This window comes from Vidua chalybeata, chromosome 2 (assembly GCF_026979565.1).
Source record: "Vidua chalybeata isolate OUT-0048 chromosome 2, bVidCha1 merged haplotype, whole genome shotgun sequence".
Taxonomy (NCBI): Eukaryota; Metazoa; Chordata; class Aves; order Passeriformes; family Viduidae; genus Vidua; species Vidua chalybeata.
In genome coordinates, this window is record NC_071531.1 from 67,274,662 (window position 1) to 67,291,971 (window position 17,310).

Consider the following 17,310-nt stretch of genomic DNA (forward strand, 5'->3'; position numbering starts at 1 on the left):
TGTTTCATTTTGCTTGGAGATGACTGGGAGACAGAGGAAAACCTGCATGGATCCAATGTTGATGTAAGGCCATAGGTGATCTATTCCTAAAGCCTTCCAGTGCCATTCCCATGGCTAGACCAGATGGATGAAGGCAGAATAATAAATAATACCTGAGTTAACATCTCCTGGGAGCTTGGGTTTAAGAGGAGGACTATTTTGTCTGAAACCCTTCCAGAAAGGGACAGTTGGGAGGGAGAGTAATGTAAATGTGGACCTTCAACATATGTAATCTCAGCCGAGGTGATGGGGCAGTGGGTCAGGGTTTCCTGTGCTGTGGGGCCCTGGAGCATAATGTACATGGGAAATAGAAACCCTAAGAAAGAAAGGGGGAGAATTTCATGCCCTGGGGCGTAAAAGTGCATTTCTTTTTCACATATTGCATCAGAACACACTAATTTTTGGAGGGAGGGCAAGCACATGCAAGAAGAGTCCGGCTTGCTAGGAAAGGGGTGGGAAATTGTGATGCCAAATAGCTCAGGAAATGTGCCTGTAGGACTGTCTCCCCCTCCACTTCCACGCAGGGCACAAGACCCCGCAGCATGCATGTGCCAGGGCTTTATAAGGGAGTCACGCTCTCCCCTTGAGCCCAGGGCACCTCCGGCTCCCCAGTCTGTCCCCCTTCTCCCGTTCCCTCTTCTCCCATGTGCTTTTATTCATTCTGCAAGCAGCGTATGCCAAATCCAGCTTCACAGCTGGCTCTGCTCCACGTGTTTGTTTTCTATGCCTGCGCAGCGCTCGCCAGCTCCGCTTGCGCCACGGCTCAGAGGTGGAGGCGGCGGGGGGAGAGCAGGGCTGGTGGGGAGGGAAACGGGAGCAGGCTGCTGCTTGCCAAGCCCTTATTTGTTTAAAGCTTAAGCCTGTTTGAGAGAGCCTTTTTGGAGTGAGGGGTAAGTGGCAGGGGTGGGATGCAGGGGAATGGAGAAAGTAAACTGTGTGTCAAGCAAAGCAAACTTTACAGCTGGAATTGGTGCTGATGCCTGTTGTGTGAAAGGCCTGGGAAGGGGCCTTGGGCTCTGAGCTCGTGCTTCCAGCATGGGTTCGAGTGTGAATGGGCAGGAGTGACAAGTGGGGAGCCAGCGGCAGGTCTGTGCTGTGCCCAGCCCTGACGGGCACTGCTGCTGCTGCTTGACAAGCCCGGCTGTGGCATTTGCCAGCGTGTCCTAGGAGCTGGCTGGGGCACAGGCAGGTGAGTCTCCCTTCCCAGGCTCTGAGGCAGCAGCATTTTGCCATCTTTCATTACAGAGCATCCTCTTGTCGACAGGGAGAAACCTTATGCTGGTCCTGCCCAGCTGTCTGTGCAGGGCGACCTGAGGTCTTGCTTCATCTCCTGCCGTGTTTGGCTCACTGTCCTCAACGGGACCATCACTTTTGGAAAGGTGTGCTTATTGTTGTGGTGATGAATGGGGCAAATCACATGCAAACACAACAGACTTTTTAAAAGTCTAAACATTGCAGCCATCTCCTTGTTGTCTCTGGGAAGAGGGGAAATCTGTCACCCATCCTGAGACCCCACTGTGAGTGTGTCCCCCATGATTTTTCACTTTAGGATGGGCCCCATGGGGTTTTGGAGCAGCGTGGCAGCTGCTGATCATGGCACAAAGTAGGGCTCTGGCTCAGGCCATCTGAGTTCTGGCACTCGGTGCTAGTCCCCACATTAGGCATTTGGCACAAGCCAGAGCATTTTCTATGGACAATCATTTCTATCCCTTTGTTTTGCTAGCCTTGAGCTTCCTCTTGTGTTTTTTGGAGTAGTGACATATCTTCCAGGGGAAATTTGTCCCAGCACAGAGTTCTAGAGGCTTGTGACCTGCTCCCATAATGAAAATTATTATTGTTAGTGAAAAGCAATTTAACGACAGCTATGGAGAGTAAAAACTCCCATTTATTCTCAAATTTCTGAAAGAAAAAAAAATCCCCAACTTTTAAATACCGTCTTCAAAGGACAAGAAAAATGGGCTTGTGCTCTTTTGCATCCCAGCAACAAGTCATTACTGAAAGGAGTGCAAACTAGAAGGCAGTTTCTCTTTATGGTGGTGATGGGGATGTCTCTAAAGCCAGCCATCTGGGGATTAAACTTTGTATTGCCGTTACTGGCAAGTACTTTGTCCTGTCTCTTTTGTGTGCTCTTCTGGATTTTGATGTCAACTGTGTTAAACTAGCCTTGTGCTTGTTAATGCAGTTTCTGGGCCTGCTCCCATTGAAGTCATGGCAAAGATCAGACTGATTGTGGTGGCAGTAGAATCAAGTCCTCTGTTATAATCCAGAGGATGTGTTGTTTTAGCAGGTATTTCTCCTGTACCACTGGCTTAGGTTTATGATAAGCTTGGTCAGTTTTTTACTGCAGCAGTTGTAGGCACCCTTGCTCTTCAAGTACACACTGGAAGGTTCAGAGCCTAGGAAAGCTACCCAAATCTTTGCTCTGCCAACAGGAAAATTTCCCCATAGCAGCTTCCCCCAAGGAAGGCTTAACAGTGTCACTGGCAGTTTCTGTGGATTTTATTGGTTTGTGGTTTGGGTTTTTTTTTTATTGGTGTATTTGTTTCACTCTATTACTGTTTCTAATTGGACATGGACAAGATATTTCTATTGTTCCTAGACAAAGATTATTTGTTTTTTTTTTTCTTAGTTTGCTACTTAAAGGTAGGCTTATGTGGGCTGCTCTTAAAAAGTGTCATAGCTGCTGTGACTGGCTTGTGATCTATTCTGTGAACAAGAGCTTCTGAGTCTCATTTTGCAGGTGGCCAGAGCTGACAGACACTTAAATGTGCTTGCTCCCCGAGCACTCCTGCTGTGCTCCATGCAGATGCTGACTGGTGGGGTTTGTCCACCACTCCTCTGTGCTTTGGTTCATGTTATACAGAGAGAGAGTGTTTCAGCTGGTGGCTACCAGCATGAATGGATGCTGGGATATTTATTGTCTGTCCTGTTGCAAGCTTGACCCCATCATGTGACAGAAACAATAAAATGGAGATGGGTCTTTTCAGGGCAGCTCCATGTCACACCTTTGCCGTGATTTGTGGTCTTCCTGCCCATTCTTGACCACTGCTCTGGCTGCAGAGAGGCTGTAGGGTGATATTAGGTAGCCTAGGATTTGGGGTTTTTTAGCGTTGCTGCGACATCAGTGGCAAAATGATTGTTCTGTTCAACATCTTGATGTCCTGTAGTCAGGGAGTGAGAGTTGGCTCTGTGTGTTCCCCAAGAGCTGCTGGGGAAGCAATGCAGAGTGAAAACAGCTTTGGATAAGAGCATGCTATTTGGGATCCCCATGGAAAAATGTCATTTCACTGGGACCAGGGCATGCTACGAAAGTGTATCTGTTGATTAAGCTTTTGTCTTAGAGTAGCAAGGAGTTTCTGGTGGAGAGCAGGAGTGGTTTTCCTGCTATTCTGAGCAGGCCACATTTAAATTAAGTGGAGGAGTTGTAAGCTAGGGAGGGAGAATTGCTTGAGAGGTGATGGTGTGAGGTGACAGCCCCTGCTCAGAGGAAAACAGGACAAGGACTTGAGCCTGGATACACATGTGGCAGGTGAGCTATGGCATTGCCATGTCCTTGCCCTGAAGCAGTGGGGACAAATGCAACATAAAGAAATCTGCCAAAATCCCAACTCCTCTCTTTCTTCCTTCTTGACCCTCTCATCTAAATTTAATTTTCCTGCTTTTTCTTTTCTGTCACCTTTATTCCACACTTCCCTTTAGTATCTCTGAGGGGTTTTGCCCAGCATCACTTCCCTTGCATCTGCCGGGCTTGCCTTCTCTCTGACCTCTCCGTAACCCAAGAGGCAATTAGACTCTCCATCAGATTTCAAGGTTTGGGGTTTTTTTGTTTGCAAAGGATGAGAAGGGAAAAACAAAAGCAGTGCCCTGAGTAATGTAAACTACCCACAGGCACATCTGTGCCTGTGTGATGACAGCTCCTGGTGGGAGCTGCCCATTGCTCCCTGCGCCCTCCTCCACTGCAGCTGCTGACAGGGAGGGAACAACCTGAGGCCCAGCTCATGTTGATATAGGATTCAATGTGGTGGAGCCCAGACCAGAGCCAGCTGCATCAGTTGGCACTTGCCACGCATCCTGTGGGTCCCACTGCATCAGTTGCCAGCAGAGCCATTCCCTGGGCTTTTCTTGCCCAGATATACACTCTCACTTATTCTCAGCTCTCTGTTGCGTACTTTTCCTCTTTGTCCAAAGAGCAAAAAGGTAGGGACAGGTAAATATTTTTAGTGCTTGTATCAAGCATCCTAAAGTAACTAACTCTTCTACCCAATGGTATGAAGTGTAGAGGACATGGGATCGTTCTTCTTCTGTGTTTAATACAGCATCTGACTGCATTGACACTGATCTCCAGCTTTAGTTGTGATGGGAATGATAAAGCAAGTGTTGTTTTCATATGTCAAGAGAGAATGCTTCAGGCAAGTAATACAGTGCACTAAATCCCTTGCTTCTGAGACTGAAGGTGTGTTTTCACATCATATTGGTGTCAGTGGGTCGCCCCTTTCCTGCTGCCTCCTCTGAAATATTTCTTACAATGAAGATTTAGTGTTGTCCCATAGCAAAGCCTCAAAAAGGCAAGACTTTGTTGCTGCACATCAGCTGAGTTTATAGCAGTTGTGAGGAAAACTGAAAACACTCCAGAGCAAATAACTCATCACAACTGTTTGATGTGGTTTTCAAGGCGATCCTGACTCTTTTTTCCTGACACCAGCCTTGGCAAGAGAGTAGGCTGAGCTGCACCTCTGTGGGACCTTGATCTCACATGACCTTGATAGCAGCAATTCTGCTGTTCTCTGACATTTGAAGATCAATCCCCTGAATGCAGGGCCTGCACCCTTCCACAAGTCCTGCAGATGCACACCCCTTTCAGGATTCCTCAGCTCCCTGAACTGGGACCTTGGCTGCGAGGCAGGAGAATCTACAGGTGGATCAAGAACGAGAAGGATGGAGAGTGCTGAGGAAAAGTTGGTCTAAAACTGTGGCAGCTCTCCCAGTTTGGGAGTGAATCTGGACTGAAAGGTTTTGATTGGAGAGGCACTCTGTCCCAGCCACGGGGGCAGTGCTGGCAGCTGATCCAGGGCCTCTTTCTCCCTGCACGCACTTGGGAGAAGGAGCCAGAGAGCAGCCAGTTGTTCCAGGCTTGTTGCAGCAACAACATCTGTTTCCTAGGTGCACTTTGTTTCTGAAGAGGCTGTGCAGCACGCTCCATCTGCGCCCTTCTTTTTTTTTTTATTTTTTTTTTGTTTTTGTTTGTTTTTTTTTTCTCTTTGCCGCTTGTGCCGTGTTCGGGGTGGCTCTTAGGGGAGGCAGGCACTTCCCGAGAGGACCCTGCCTCAGCTCCGTGCCAGTGCTGGCTGTTGGGCTCTTTGCACCCGGAGCAGTATTGTCAGCATCTTGACAGCTGGCCGGCTGCATGCTTATTAGTTACTACTTTCCTCTTGCCCTCCACCTCTCCTTCGCCTCCCGAACCACCTCCACCCTCTCCCTTCCCCCTTCCCGCTCCTGCCCCATTGGCTGGCCAGCCCTTCGGGGAGCCCCCAGCCTCTCCAGATTAGAGCTCTCCAGGGACTTCGTCCTTTTGAAAGGAAGAAAGGAGGGAAAAAAACCCCACCAAAACAGAAAAAAAAAAAAAAAAAAAAAAAGGAGGGGGAGAAGGAGGGGAGGAAAAAAATTTATTAAAAAGAAAAAAAAAAAAAAGAGAGAAAAGAAAGAGGGGGAACAGAAGAATGAAAACAGACCCAAGGGGCAATAGTCCCTCGAGCCATTTCACTGCATTACAATGAATATGGACTCTATTAAGCTCCGTTCTGCCTGTTAGTGTTTCCCAGGGCAACACAGCTCCCATATGGCAAGCATGCAGCAGATTAGGCTAGGCCTCTGGGTTTCATTGAGGGCCCGAGGCTTGACTGGCAGTTGAACCCCATCCTTCCCCCCCCCCCCGCCTTCCTCACACTTGACACTGCCTGTGTTTATCTAAAGCAAAAAGGGCCCGGGTGGGAGAAGGGGGCATTTGGGGGGTTATTGTCCCAGGCAATGGGAGAGGGCAGGGAGAGGGGTGGGGGGGTGATGCGGGAGGGAGGTGGGATGGAGGAAAAAGGGGGTGGGGGGGCACAGCCCCTCATACATATTCAGGAGGGGTCTTGAATGGGCAGAGGAGAAATAAAGCAGATGGAATTCATGTTAAAGAACAGCCACAATCGCCCTCCAAAAACAAGGAGAGAAAAGCGGGCAGCCTTAAAGGAACGTAGGGAGCAGCGTTTATCCAATTAGCAGGGTTGTCAAATTGAATTTACTCAGAATGGAGGGGGGGGGAGGAGGGAAATTAAGTGTCTAGGGCATGGGGGGAGCATGATATTGAAGAAAGGAGGTGGGTTTTCTTTTTTTCTTACGCTTTAGCCTTGTCTTTTCAAGGACTAGAGCTGCTTTCAGGGCACACTAAGGGGCAGCAAAAGCCAGTGTGTATGCTCTGTTTTAGCACAGGGCTCCTCTCCTGGTAACTGTGGAAAAAAGGATGTGTATCCTGTGGGGCAAGGCCATCCTTGCATCTGTGGCCCACCTGCACTAGAGCTGCCCCAGCTGGCAGGTCCAACCACCCTGGGACCACCATGCTACAGGCAGCACCCAAGCTGAGCCACGCTCGCTGCAGTGCCACCACCGTGGTGACACTGGAGAGCCCATGGCAGGTATGAGGGTAGAATTTCGTTCTTCAAGCAGCCTCAATGCTTACTGGCTGACAAAATGCCAACGTGAAGGGCTTTGCTGGGTCTCAGCAAAGTTAGCCTGATCAATGCCAGCTGGAAAGTGGCGCTCAGTTCAGATGAGTTGTTGGATGGAGAGGTGCCAGAAACTGCAGGCATTGGGTCCTCAGGGATATGAGCAAAAGTCAGACAGGCTATGAGAAGGCTTTGCATCCTTTTGCTAATTCAAAGCCAGCATGCCCAGTCCTCTCCCTGGTGATGCTGCAGGCTGTTATGGAAAGGAACTGCTCAGGGAAGTAGCTTCATCTTGAGGAAGAGAAAAAAGTTACAAAGATTTTGCATGTTTGGTTTGTTGCTGGTTTGGTTTGCATGAGCAGTTCTGTTCAAGGAAAAGAGATGTTTTACCTGCAAGTTTAGTTTATTTTTTAAAGAGGTATCTATTGCTCAGGACTTGCTTGAATTAAAACTGTGGTTCTTTTAGGGTCACCCAGTTGCAGTTTTTAGGAAAACTCACTGATCTGTGGTGGTTGTGCCGTGCCAGGTTTTATTCTGCATATTTTCCTTCTGACTATGAGCATGAATTTATCCCAGGCTTTCTCTGTTGTGGCTTTTTGATGGACTCTCTGAGCTCACAAGCAGCCACTAAGAGAATCTTTTTTGCCTAATCACTTCAAAAAAGGGAGGAGGTGATCCCCTCATAGAGTTAGTCAAGGGCTATGTTATAAGAGCTGTTATAAGCACTCTGAAATCAGCAGCTCTCAGTGCTACAGAGGGAAAAACAGGCAAGCTTTCATCCCTGTTTCCACAAAGATTGTGCTACTTCCTTGCCTTCAAACATAGTGGTGTAATACTGGGTTCTGCTTTCTGCCCACTCCTGATAGCAGCGTTTTCCCATTTGGGATCCTGCCACTCCCTGTGGCACCTGCACACCCATCCCCATCAGCTGCCCATGGTGTTCTGTGGTAGGGGGAGCTTCTGTCCTGCACCAACCTGTCCTTTTACCAAACCCTTTCAGAGAAAATGAGCATAACTTAACAGTGTGAAATTAATACTTTGAAAAAGGGATGGGGGGTGGGTACAGGTTAATTTTGCCCTGTGGGATGTTACTGTTTGATGGGTTGAAGGGAGAAGCAGTCAGGGCTGCCTAGATTGCTGTCCATGCCCAGGAATCATGCAGGGACTTTGCAGCTGATCTGCCAAAAGATGTCACCTAGACAGTATTTTTGCAGCTAGAGGATTATACAGTTGTACAGTGGGATTTTTCAGAGGGGATGGAAAGTTTTAGGATCCAAGAACAGCTTGTTTGATGAGATGGATGTTCCAGTCAGAGAGCTTTTGATTTCCAGCCCTGCCTGCCACTGCTTTACTGAATAACCTTGGGCCAGGTTGGCTTCCTCTTCAAGCCCTCAGATTCCTCAGTTTGTAAAACAAAGGGGTGCTGTTGCTCTTTTCTTTTCCACATTTTCTTTTTCAGTGGTTTTTGCTTTAGGCAGGAGAAAATAATACTGTCTTGTATTAAAAAGTAATGATTACAAGTACAATTGGCTCATAATACTGTACATTGCTTTTTCTGAAAAGCTGAGGTCTCAATGTGTGAAACAGAGAGCTGGGAGTATCACTGTCCCTACTTGACCTGCTGGAAACAGAGAGCAGCTGCAGTGAATTCTCCAGAGTCACCCAGGGTGTCCCCAGCTGGTAGCTGGACTGCAGTTGCTGCAGCCTTTTCCTCGGTGCAGAGCAGTCCTTACCTCTTCCCACTGTTCATCCCTTGCAGGAAGAAGTTCCCAAGGTCCGTCTGCCTGACACTACCCCGGACCGCTGCCATGTGCGTCGGTGACTGCGCAGCTCCCGGTCTGCCTGGGCATTCCCGCAGCCTGCCGGCAGAGCTGGGATGTGTGGTGCGGGATGCTGCTCCGGAGCTGGGGCACAGCCTGGTTCCTATTTGGGAGCCTTGTAAATTACAGGCAATGTGGCAGTAACAAGGGCTGCTTGGCTGGCCCTTGTTAAGCAGGGGAGGGCTTGAGGCTGTGAGCTGCATTTCCTCAGTAAAACCTTCAGTTTCTAATCAGCAAACACCTCTCCTGTGCCCCGTGCTTAATTCAAATCCCTTTTTGCTTTCGAGATTTGTCAACCCCCCGCGCAGGCGCGGGCCTTTCTTCCCTTTTATATCTTCACCTCTGCTTTTCCTTTCTTGCTCCGCTGCCTTTGCAGTGCCCTCCATCGCCATGGCACAGCTGGGGCTGCAAGCAGGGGCCTCGCTGGGCTTAGGTGTGTGGTGGGAAGCCGAGCCGACAGATTTTACACCCCCACCACTCCTCCTTAACTGATTAAGCTCTCGTTAATTTGGTTCTCTTAATGGCCCCTCTTTTGATTTACTGGGCTGTCTGAAAGGGACTTAGAGCTCCACTGACAGGAAATTGTTATTTTAACCTGACAGGAAAGAATTTAAAATAAATAAACAATTTTTTTTTTGTTTTGTTTTCCCTCTCTCTTGAAGCTCTTTGAATTACTTTAACTCTTTCTTTTCCTAGATAGCAATTATGCAGGAGCTGTCAAGGGTGGTGTTACTGGTGGCTGCAGAAGTGCTGGCAGTCAGGAGCACCTCACAAGGTACCTGCCTTTGGGAGAGGAGGTAGCAGAGTAGGACCCTGTCATGCAGCAGCCCTGCAGCCCCTGGGAAGCACCTGGGAAGCCTTCCCACCACCTCTGGGAAGTCAGCTGGAGTGCCTGAGGTCTCTTCCACTCCCCACCTCTGCCTCCTCTCCCACTGTAGTCCACCCTGATGCTGCTGGCGGGACACAAGGCAGATCAAAAGCTGCCTTATTAATAAAGTTCCTTGCTTTGCACTATTGCAGGCTGCTTAAGGACAGCATTTTCAAAAGAGGTCAGCTCCCATTTAGGCATCAAAATAAGTTGGTTGCCTATTCAGGAGAGCTCAGCATGTCAAGAACTGAATGCTTTTGAAAATCTGGCTTCAATTGTAAAAGCTGAGAATTTCAAAATCTGGCCCTGGATCCTAATAGTTCTTTTGGAATTGATGTTTTCATTCATTTTCCTCATTATTTTTATGCTGGCCATTTACTTTTTGTACGTCACTCAGCTGTGAAAGAAATGGCCACATGTCCCTATTTAGAGCTCGTACTCTTGCCTGGAGGTTTGGGGAGGTACCATACATACATTTGTTGCAACACACCTTCTCTCCTCATTCTCTGCTCAATACTGTTCAATCTGCCCAGTGCTGTGGCCAAATTTTTTGAGCTCCTCTTTTTTTTCTTCCCACCTATTGCTCCTCGTCTTTTCAGAGACCTGGGGGAAGCCAGTTCAGTTCTTGCATCAGTGTGCCTGGGTGGTCCTAGCTCACGAGGGGTCTCATGCGCAGTTCTGCGCCTTTGGCTTTGCCCTCCTGGCCAGAGGCTCTGTGCAACACAGAGCTGCAGGGAGGTCTGGTTGGGAACATCTTTGCCTACCCCTTCCCTCAGCCTGGGCTCCAGGGAGCAACTCTTTTCCATCCAACTTTATTCCATCCTGCTGCCAAACCCATCCAGATAGAGGGAATGAGTCAGCTTTGCTCCGTAGGCTTCCAATGCTGAGGGACCAGACAGTAAGTCCTACCCCAAAATGTTTCTTCTACATCAGTGAAAGGCTTTTCATCTCCAGTAAACTTTAGGGTATGCAGTGTTTTTAAGCCTGAACTACCTCAAATTCTTTTCCATATGAGTGTAATTAGTGGGACCTTAACTTGGGCATCAGCAGTGGTGTCAACACTGCATGTTCTGGTATGGACAAACCCAGGGCACTTTTACAGCCATCATCAGTGGTGGCTGTGGCATAATGAAGGGTGCTTTGGTGGCTGTCTTCCGTGGAGAAATAAACTTGAGCAACTCAGAGGGTTTCCAAGTCAATTGCTAAAGTGTCTTGTATGACTCTGTGCACTGATTGGTGGGGGAAATTTTGAGACTTTTCTTAGGCAAGGAGAGTGAGCACCAAGAAGGATGAGGTGTGTGGGAGGGAAGTTGCTGTCTTGTCTCTTTGTCACTGGAGATTACCCACAGGGATTTCCACATATAACGGGGCCATGGCCTGCAGTAGCTGGAGTATGGCCTAGCTGTTCTCTCTGGATGCCTTTAGGATATGCCCAATGTCTGAGCTCTGTCCATGCTTCTGGATGCCTGGAAGCCACACTGGGCCATGCCAAGCTTGACTTAATTTTCTCTGCCTCTCAGCAGGGCTTGTCATCTTGGCCTCACAGCCACTCTATCCATGATTGTGTAACTCCTGTAAAGAGCTGCCTTGTGGCCTGCTGGGCCAGCCAGTGCACTAGATTCATACTGGCCTGCAAAGGGCCACGAAAAGATGCTCTTTTGGCCTTTCCAAAACTCCAGCAGCATGTCACTTTACTTGGTGTTTTTTCCTTTTGAAATCACCAGCTCAGAGGAGGCTTTTCTCTTCTCAACTTTATATGTTTCTTCCATGACTTCTCCTTCTCCTCTGGGATGTGGCAGGGAAAAGGGACAGCTTGTGAGGCTGTCAGAGGGACAGCCCAATTTGCAGAGAGGCATGCAAGCCAGCCTGCTGGATTCTTGCTGTTAGGATGTGGACCTCAGCATGGCTGGCCATGGACATTGCCCTGTGCTGCACTTCTGCAGCTTTGCTGTCACCAAAAGCCAAGCAAAGTCATTTGAGAGTAGCTTGGTGATATTTCCCCAAATGGTGTGGTTTCCTTGCTAGCAGAAACCAGCCTTGCCTTGGACAACTCACCAAGCCTCTCGGGGGAGTATGTGTCATTCCTTACTTCAGGAGTTAGGAGGTTTAATTTTGGGGGCTATGCTTGAAGGGACTTGGGCCCTCTTCTTGACTGAGATGGGTATGGAGAGCACATGCTTAAGCAGGTGATGGCTCAAGCAGTAACCATGGTGGAAGTAGGAAATACCACCCTGCAGAGTCAGGTGCTGCTGAGGGTGGTGATTATGGCTAATGAGCTGGTTGGTGCAGGGGGAGCAGGCAGTATAACTGCTGTTTGGGCTGGCTGCCATGGCTGCTTTGGGTTTGGTCTTGGGCTTCTTCCCTGTAGACATGCCACAGGAACAATTCTGCAGTGCCTTAAGGCTTGCAGGTCGTTTTAGTGCTGCAGCTGAAGGGAGCTCAAAGTCCTATAGCTGCATTACGATGCCAGTAGAGGGAAATCTCCTCTTGACTTCAGCCTGTTGCCTTTGATTAAAGGCGGACTCAATCTGACATCTGAGGTATCTCTTAGGTCAGCTTCTGAGGTTTTTAATCCCCCTGACCTGGCTTGTCTGCTTTAGTGTTCGTTTATGAGTCTCCAAAGCAGCTGCTGCAGTGTGTGGCTCTTCACAGCAACCTGGGTTGTGACAGGTGGCCTTACATTTCTCACTTCTTGGGGCTAGTTGATGCTTTTAAGTATGAACCTGGTAGTTTGTGTAGACTTAAAATAGGTGTTGTTTTTCAGGCAGAACAGTTAATCTGAAGTATTTTCATAAGTTTTGTCTCTTAGGTAGAATGGACTTACACTGCTCATTTACTTTAGTGTTCAAAATAGAATATGTCCCAGACATAGCCAAGAAGTGGCAGCAACACTCAGTGGATATCTTCAGTGACACTTTGTTGGAAATGTTTGTGTTTTGCTCCTGAAGATTGCCTGGTGTGCATCACTGTCATTCACTGTGCCAAGTATGAAATGGGGAAGGGGAGTGTGTGTGTGTGTGTGTGTACTGAGGATGGGATGTCTTGGGAGACTCCCAGCCGTGCCTGGGGGAGAGGCTGGAGAAGAGAAATGCTTGCATCAGCGTCTGTAGTCTCCTCAGGCCACTGGCTTGGTGAATCTGTGGCAGTTTAGGGATGTTGGTCGAGAAGCCAGGCAGGGCTGGAAAGCAGAGGGAAGCCTGAGTGTTTCATCCATCATGTCTCTTATCATCCGCAGGAATCCACTGCCACTGCATCCCCTGAGGCAGCTTATGGGACCCTTCCCTGGGCGCCCCAGGTCACACTGCATGGGATGGCAATGACACGTGGAAGGAAGAGGCCCATGTCCCCCATCCCTTGCCTCGTGCTTGCGGCTGCCAGCTGTTTTGCCAAACTAAGTGAGTGTCTTTTCTTACCTATTCTGGTTTGCCTCGATGCTGTTTAGCATAGCCGTGCCTCACAGACAAACAGCTTTCTTCTCTCTGCTGTTCCCTGAGTAGCCTTGACCAAGGGTCTGGTTTCAAACCCTCTTCCAGAGGAGGGTACATTTGGAGTGGAACATTCTCTCAGGTGGTGCCAGGAAGAAATGGGGCTGGTGTATATCTCTAAAAATTAGGATGGGTGTGCAAGGAGTCAAGGGGATGGTGCAACACAAGGAGAGGCCATTGGGAATTGCAAAATGTACAGCGCTGCAGCTTTTTCCTCTGCCGATTCTATTGCTGAGTCTCTCAGAGCTTTCTTATTCCCATTTTTTCCCTCTGTGCAGGTGAATCTCTGCAGGTCACAGTGCAACCTGCTTCTATTGTCCAAAAACTTGGAGGCCCAGTCAGCCTGGGCTGTGTGGTGGACCCCCCCCGAGTGAACCTCACCTGGAGACTGAACGGGAAGGAGCTGGCTGGATCAGATGAGGTGCTGGGCATCCACGTGGAGCGAGGGAAGCTCATCATCACAGCTCTCAACAACCGCACTGTGGGGCGCTACCAGTGCATCGCTCGTGTGCCTGAAGGAGTCATTGCCAGTGTCCCTGCAGTGGTCACCTTAGCTAGTGAGTAGCTTTAGTTCTCTGACAGCCCCTGCTTTGCTTGGGCCATTGCTCACACGTCTTGAGAGGCTCATCCATTCTTGCTTGCTCATGCTGGCATCAAGGCCCCTTTGTAGCATTTTTGATTGTGGACTGGCTGACGTGGTGTGGCTCAGTCTGACCCAAGCTGTCCTCCTCCTGCATGGTAGGCTGCAGATCTGTCCTTCAGGGAGAAGTTTTTTCAAGACCCATGAATACCTGAGCTGTGAGGTTTGTGTGTGTAGTTGGTTTCTTGACAGTCAGGCTGCCTCCTCTGGTTCCTGACTTATTGATGGAGTTTATAAATAGTACCTGCTGGTGCTGATGGCCCAACTACTGCTGGGACTGCTGCAGGACTGCTGCCAGCACAGGGCCAGCGTATGCTAAGTTTTACTGCCTTCCTGAGACACAGCTCTGAGCAAGAGACTTTGCTCCTATCCCTGAGCTTACGTGCTCCTCACTGCTGCCCTCTGGCACTGGGAGATGTGTGCATGGCCAGAGGTGTCTTAGCTGGGCAATTTTTCTTACAAGCACCTGGTTTTGGCCAGATGTTGTATGTATTTGGCCAGAAGGGACTGTATTTGGATGCATGTAAGAAAGAATAGTGGAGAGCCCCACCTTCTCAGAAATCCACAGTGAGTGTTTGGTGGAGCAAGTGTGTGCAGAGGAGGCTGCCATTGCCTTGCAGTGACAGTCCCTGAGCATAGGAAGGGCTTTATCTTTCCCAGAAAAAGGGAGTTTGGGGCTAAGTCTTAAGAAAATGAAGACATGAAGATGTTTGTGCAAAGTGGGGCCTGGCTTTGCTTTAAAGCCAAGAACTATTGGCTTGTCACTGGTACATTAATCAGGAGTGAAATGTTTAGGCCAGGCTGGGTGGGAAGAGGAGGAGGCCAGGGAAAGCAAGGAGAGAGTTGCTGAACTCTGAGGCAGGGTGGGAGGGGGTTGTCACAGGGCCGAATCTGTTGGGGGATTTGGCCTGAGCCCCATGCTGAGATTAAGTTTCGGAGAACGCATTCCAGAGCAGAAAGGGGGCTGTGTGTGCTGGTGGCCTGATAGAGAGAAGGAGAGGAGGGGAGAGGTGGATGGGATTACCAAGGGCATGGTTTGAATTTAGGAGAGTAGGGTGTGCACAGCTCTTCAGACTGATCAGCTCCTGCTTAGCTGATCCCCTTCTCTTTTTTTACTCGCACCCCAGCCCACTACCACCAGCTCTGTCTCCTGGGAAAAGTATCTCTTAGTGGTGGACTGGGGACAGGTCCTTAGGCACCAGAAGGCCCCACCATGCCCTTCAGGACAAATCAAAGCCTCTGAGTAGTGCATCACCCCTCTCCAAGAACCAAATCACCTTTGCCTACTGGATTGCAACTGGAGATGTCCGTGCAAGAGAAGGACTTGGCCATTGCTATGGTCCCTGTCGTGGCAAACACACTTCTGAGAGGAAGTCAGGAGCACCACTCAGTGGAGCTCACAAAACTGGAGCCAGAGGTTGGATGATCAAGCAACTAATCCATTGTGGAAAACCCCTGTGCTGTGCTGCATGGGTCCCTCATCCTCAGGGGTAGCTGTATCTGACACACCTGGATAGCCTCAGGTGATAGAGAGCACCCAGGTGGGGAAGATCTAGCAGTCAGTAAGTGAAGAGAGAGATAGGGCATCCCAGTGAAGGTGTGGGACTGAAGGTGTGGGAGGAGAACCTTCTGGAGGGGTTCAAATAACCAGTCTCACGTTCATGAGCTGGAGTCTGCTTGCAACAGTGGTGTTGCTCTGAAAGAGCAGGGAGTACCACTTGGTGGTAGGACTGAGTTTGAAAGCTGTGGTAGCAGGTGTGCTCTGGGCTCTCTCTCCTGCTCCAGACCTCCTTTACAGGACCTTGCTCAGAGCTGATTCAGTGGTGACCATGGTGAGAGGAAAGCCCCTGGCAGGTCAGCATTGCAGTTGATAAATCTCCTCCAGATAACCTTCAGGGCTGAAAGAAAACCCTCTGAAAGTCTTAGTGACATCCAAAAATTATTTTGGGGTGGCAAGGGGAAAGTGAAACTGGAATGTGTGGATGAAAGCAGTGGGGGAAAGAGGGCTATGGAAATACTTTCAAGGCTTAAGTTTGTTTTGGAAGAGGACCTGGAGTCACTGGAAGAAGTGACTTGGTAGGTTTTGAAGAGTGTAGGTAAAATCATCTGGCCAACTTTTAGGCTATTTCCCCTCCTTTCTTTGGGCCTTCTTTGAAGGAAGCACTCTGGAATGCCCCAGGCTCTGTGTGCCTGTTCTCCTGGGGCCTGCTTTGCTGACAGTCAGCAAGCAGATAAGCATCACTGCAGTGCTGGCAGCCAGGCATAGCCCTGGGACTCACACCTCCTTCTCTCATCTGCAGCACAGTGATGCCTAGGCCATCTCTCTTCCCCCTGGCTCAGAGAGCTGGTTGAAACTTGCATTTAATTTCTCCAGCAGAGATAAAATAGCTGTTGTATACCCAAGAGGTGGAGGGAGGAGGGATTTGCAGAAGGGAAAGATTTCATGAAGTGACAAAGGGAGCAGCACTTCAGGCATTACTTGGGCACCTTTGAGTCCAGTTAGAGCTGAGCTGGTGCTCCACACAACCTTGGCAGCCCATGGCATATCAGTGCAAGTCACTGCAGGTCACACCTGCTGATCACTGCTGGCCTGACTGTGGTGCACAAGATCAGCCCTGCAGACCCCAGGACAGCACTGCAGTCTGGGACAACTCGTATGGATAAAACAGCATTATCCCTGGTTTTCCCAGCCAGGCTTTAGGCCTTCATGTGAATGACAGCTGCAAAGAAGAGAGAGATGTTTTCTGTTTACCTGATTCTAGGTAGCAAAGTTGCCATCCTGCCAGAAAGCCCTGCCCCAGCCTTTCTCCTGGATAGGGGTGCTGTATGTAAAAGGCACGGCTGCAGTAGGCTCTGGGTGGGACCAAGTGATTCCACTGTGTGACTTATACATGGTGCTGAGGGCTGGTTCTGTAACAGCCAGAGGTTTAGATGGTCGGGAGCTCTTCGGGGAGCTCACAGGGGCAACTGAAATGAAGGGCTGAGCAAGGCTGGTGAGCAGAGGTAGCGAGAGCTGTGTAACTCCCAGCACTCATCTGTATGCCTAGAAAATCAGGGCAGCAAACACAGCAGCAAGCCTGACCTGGATAGACATGATATTTGAAAACAAAACATAAGAATAGATGAGGGGTGCAGCAAAAAAACTCCACCCGTTCCAGTGTCCCTGTGCCTGGGGGTGTGGGATTGCAGGTACCTGTGTCCCGGGAACGCAGTGCGCGAGGGCAGCTCAGTGCCCTGTTCCCTCCATCAGTGCCGCGGGTGAGGTCAGTCCTCGGCCTTGTGGCAGCACGTGTGGGAAGCTGGGCCTCAGCGTGTGCAGCTTGTGGGCAGTGACCCTGCACGGGGTCAGGCTGGGCATCCCCCAGGAATTTGCAGCTGCTTTCTGAAAACAGTCCCATTCATTTTCCTTGGCCAGGGCCTCTCCGCTGATACTCCCCAGAGGCAATGGCAAGAGGGAAGGAAGGAAGGGGATGGCTGCCTGTTGGAAAAGCATATGCAGAGTAGGCACGGCGGCTCTGGCCCTGGGGGCAGAGGCAGTATAAGGAGGAGAGAGAAGGAAAACACAGGTGGTGTTTTGTGAGGCAGCAGAGCTGTGGCATAAGGACTGTGAGATGGGCCCAGGGTGGGGGAGATGTGCTGGGGGGGGTGGGGGGGGTGTGAGTAGGCAGGAATCTGTGGGGCTGTGCCTGTCTCAGCAGGGTGGGAGGAATCTGGTGATGACAGCACCAGTGCCCACACTCCTTCGGTGCTGGCT

The 17,310-nt window shown here is 49.7% G+C and overlaps 1 protein-coding gene across 4 annotated transcripts in view; it reads left to right on the forward strand.

The window, feature by feature from the left end:
- BOC (BOC cell adhesion associated, oncogene regulated) overlaps positions 1-17,310 on the forward strand; it is a 54,325-nt gene that overhangs the window by 18,758 nt on the left and 18,257 nt on the right. For all 4 annotated transcript variants that reach the window (XM_053935763.1, XM_053935764.1, XM_053935767.1 and 1 more), the window contains exons 2-3: positions 12,667-12,826; positions 13,195-13,473. In XM_053935763.1, the coding sequence (XP_053791738.1) occupies positions 12,667-12,826; positions 13,195-13,473 (439 nt within the window). The remainder of the gene's footprint in view (positions 1-12,666; positions 12,827-13,194; positions 13,474-17,310) is intronic.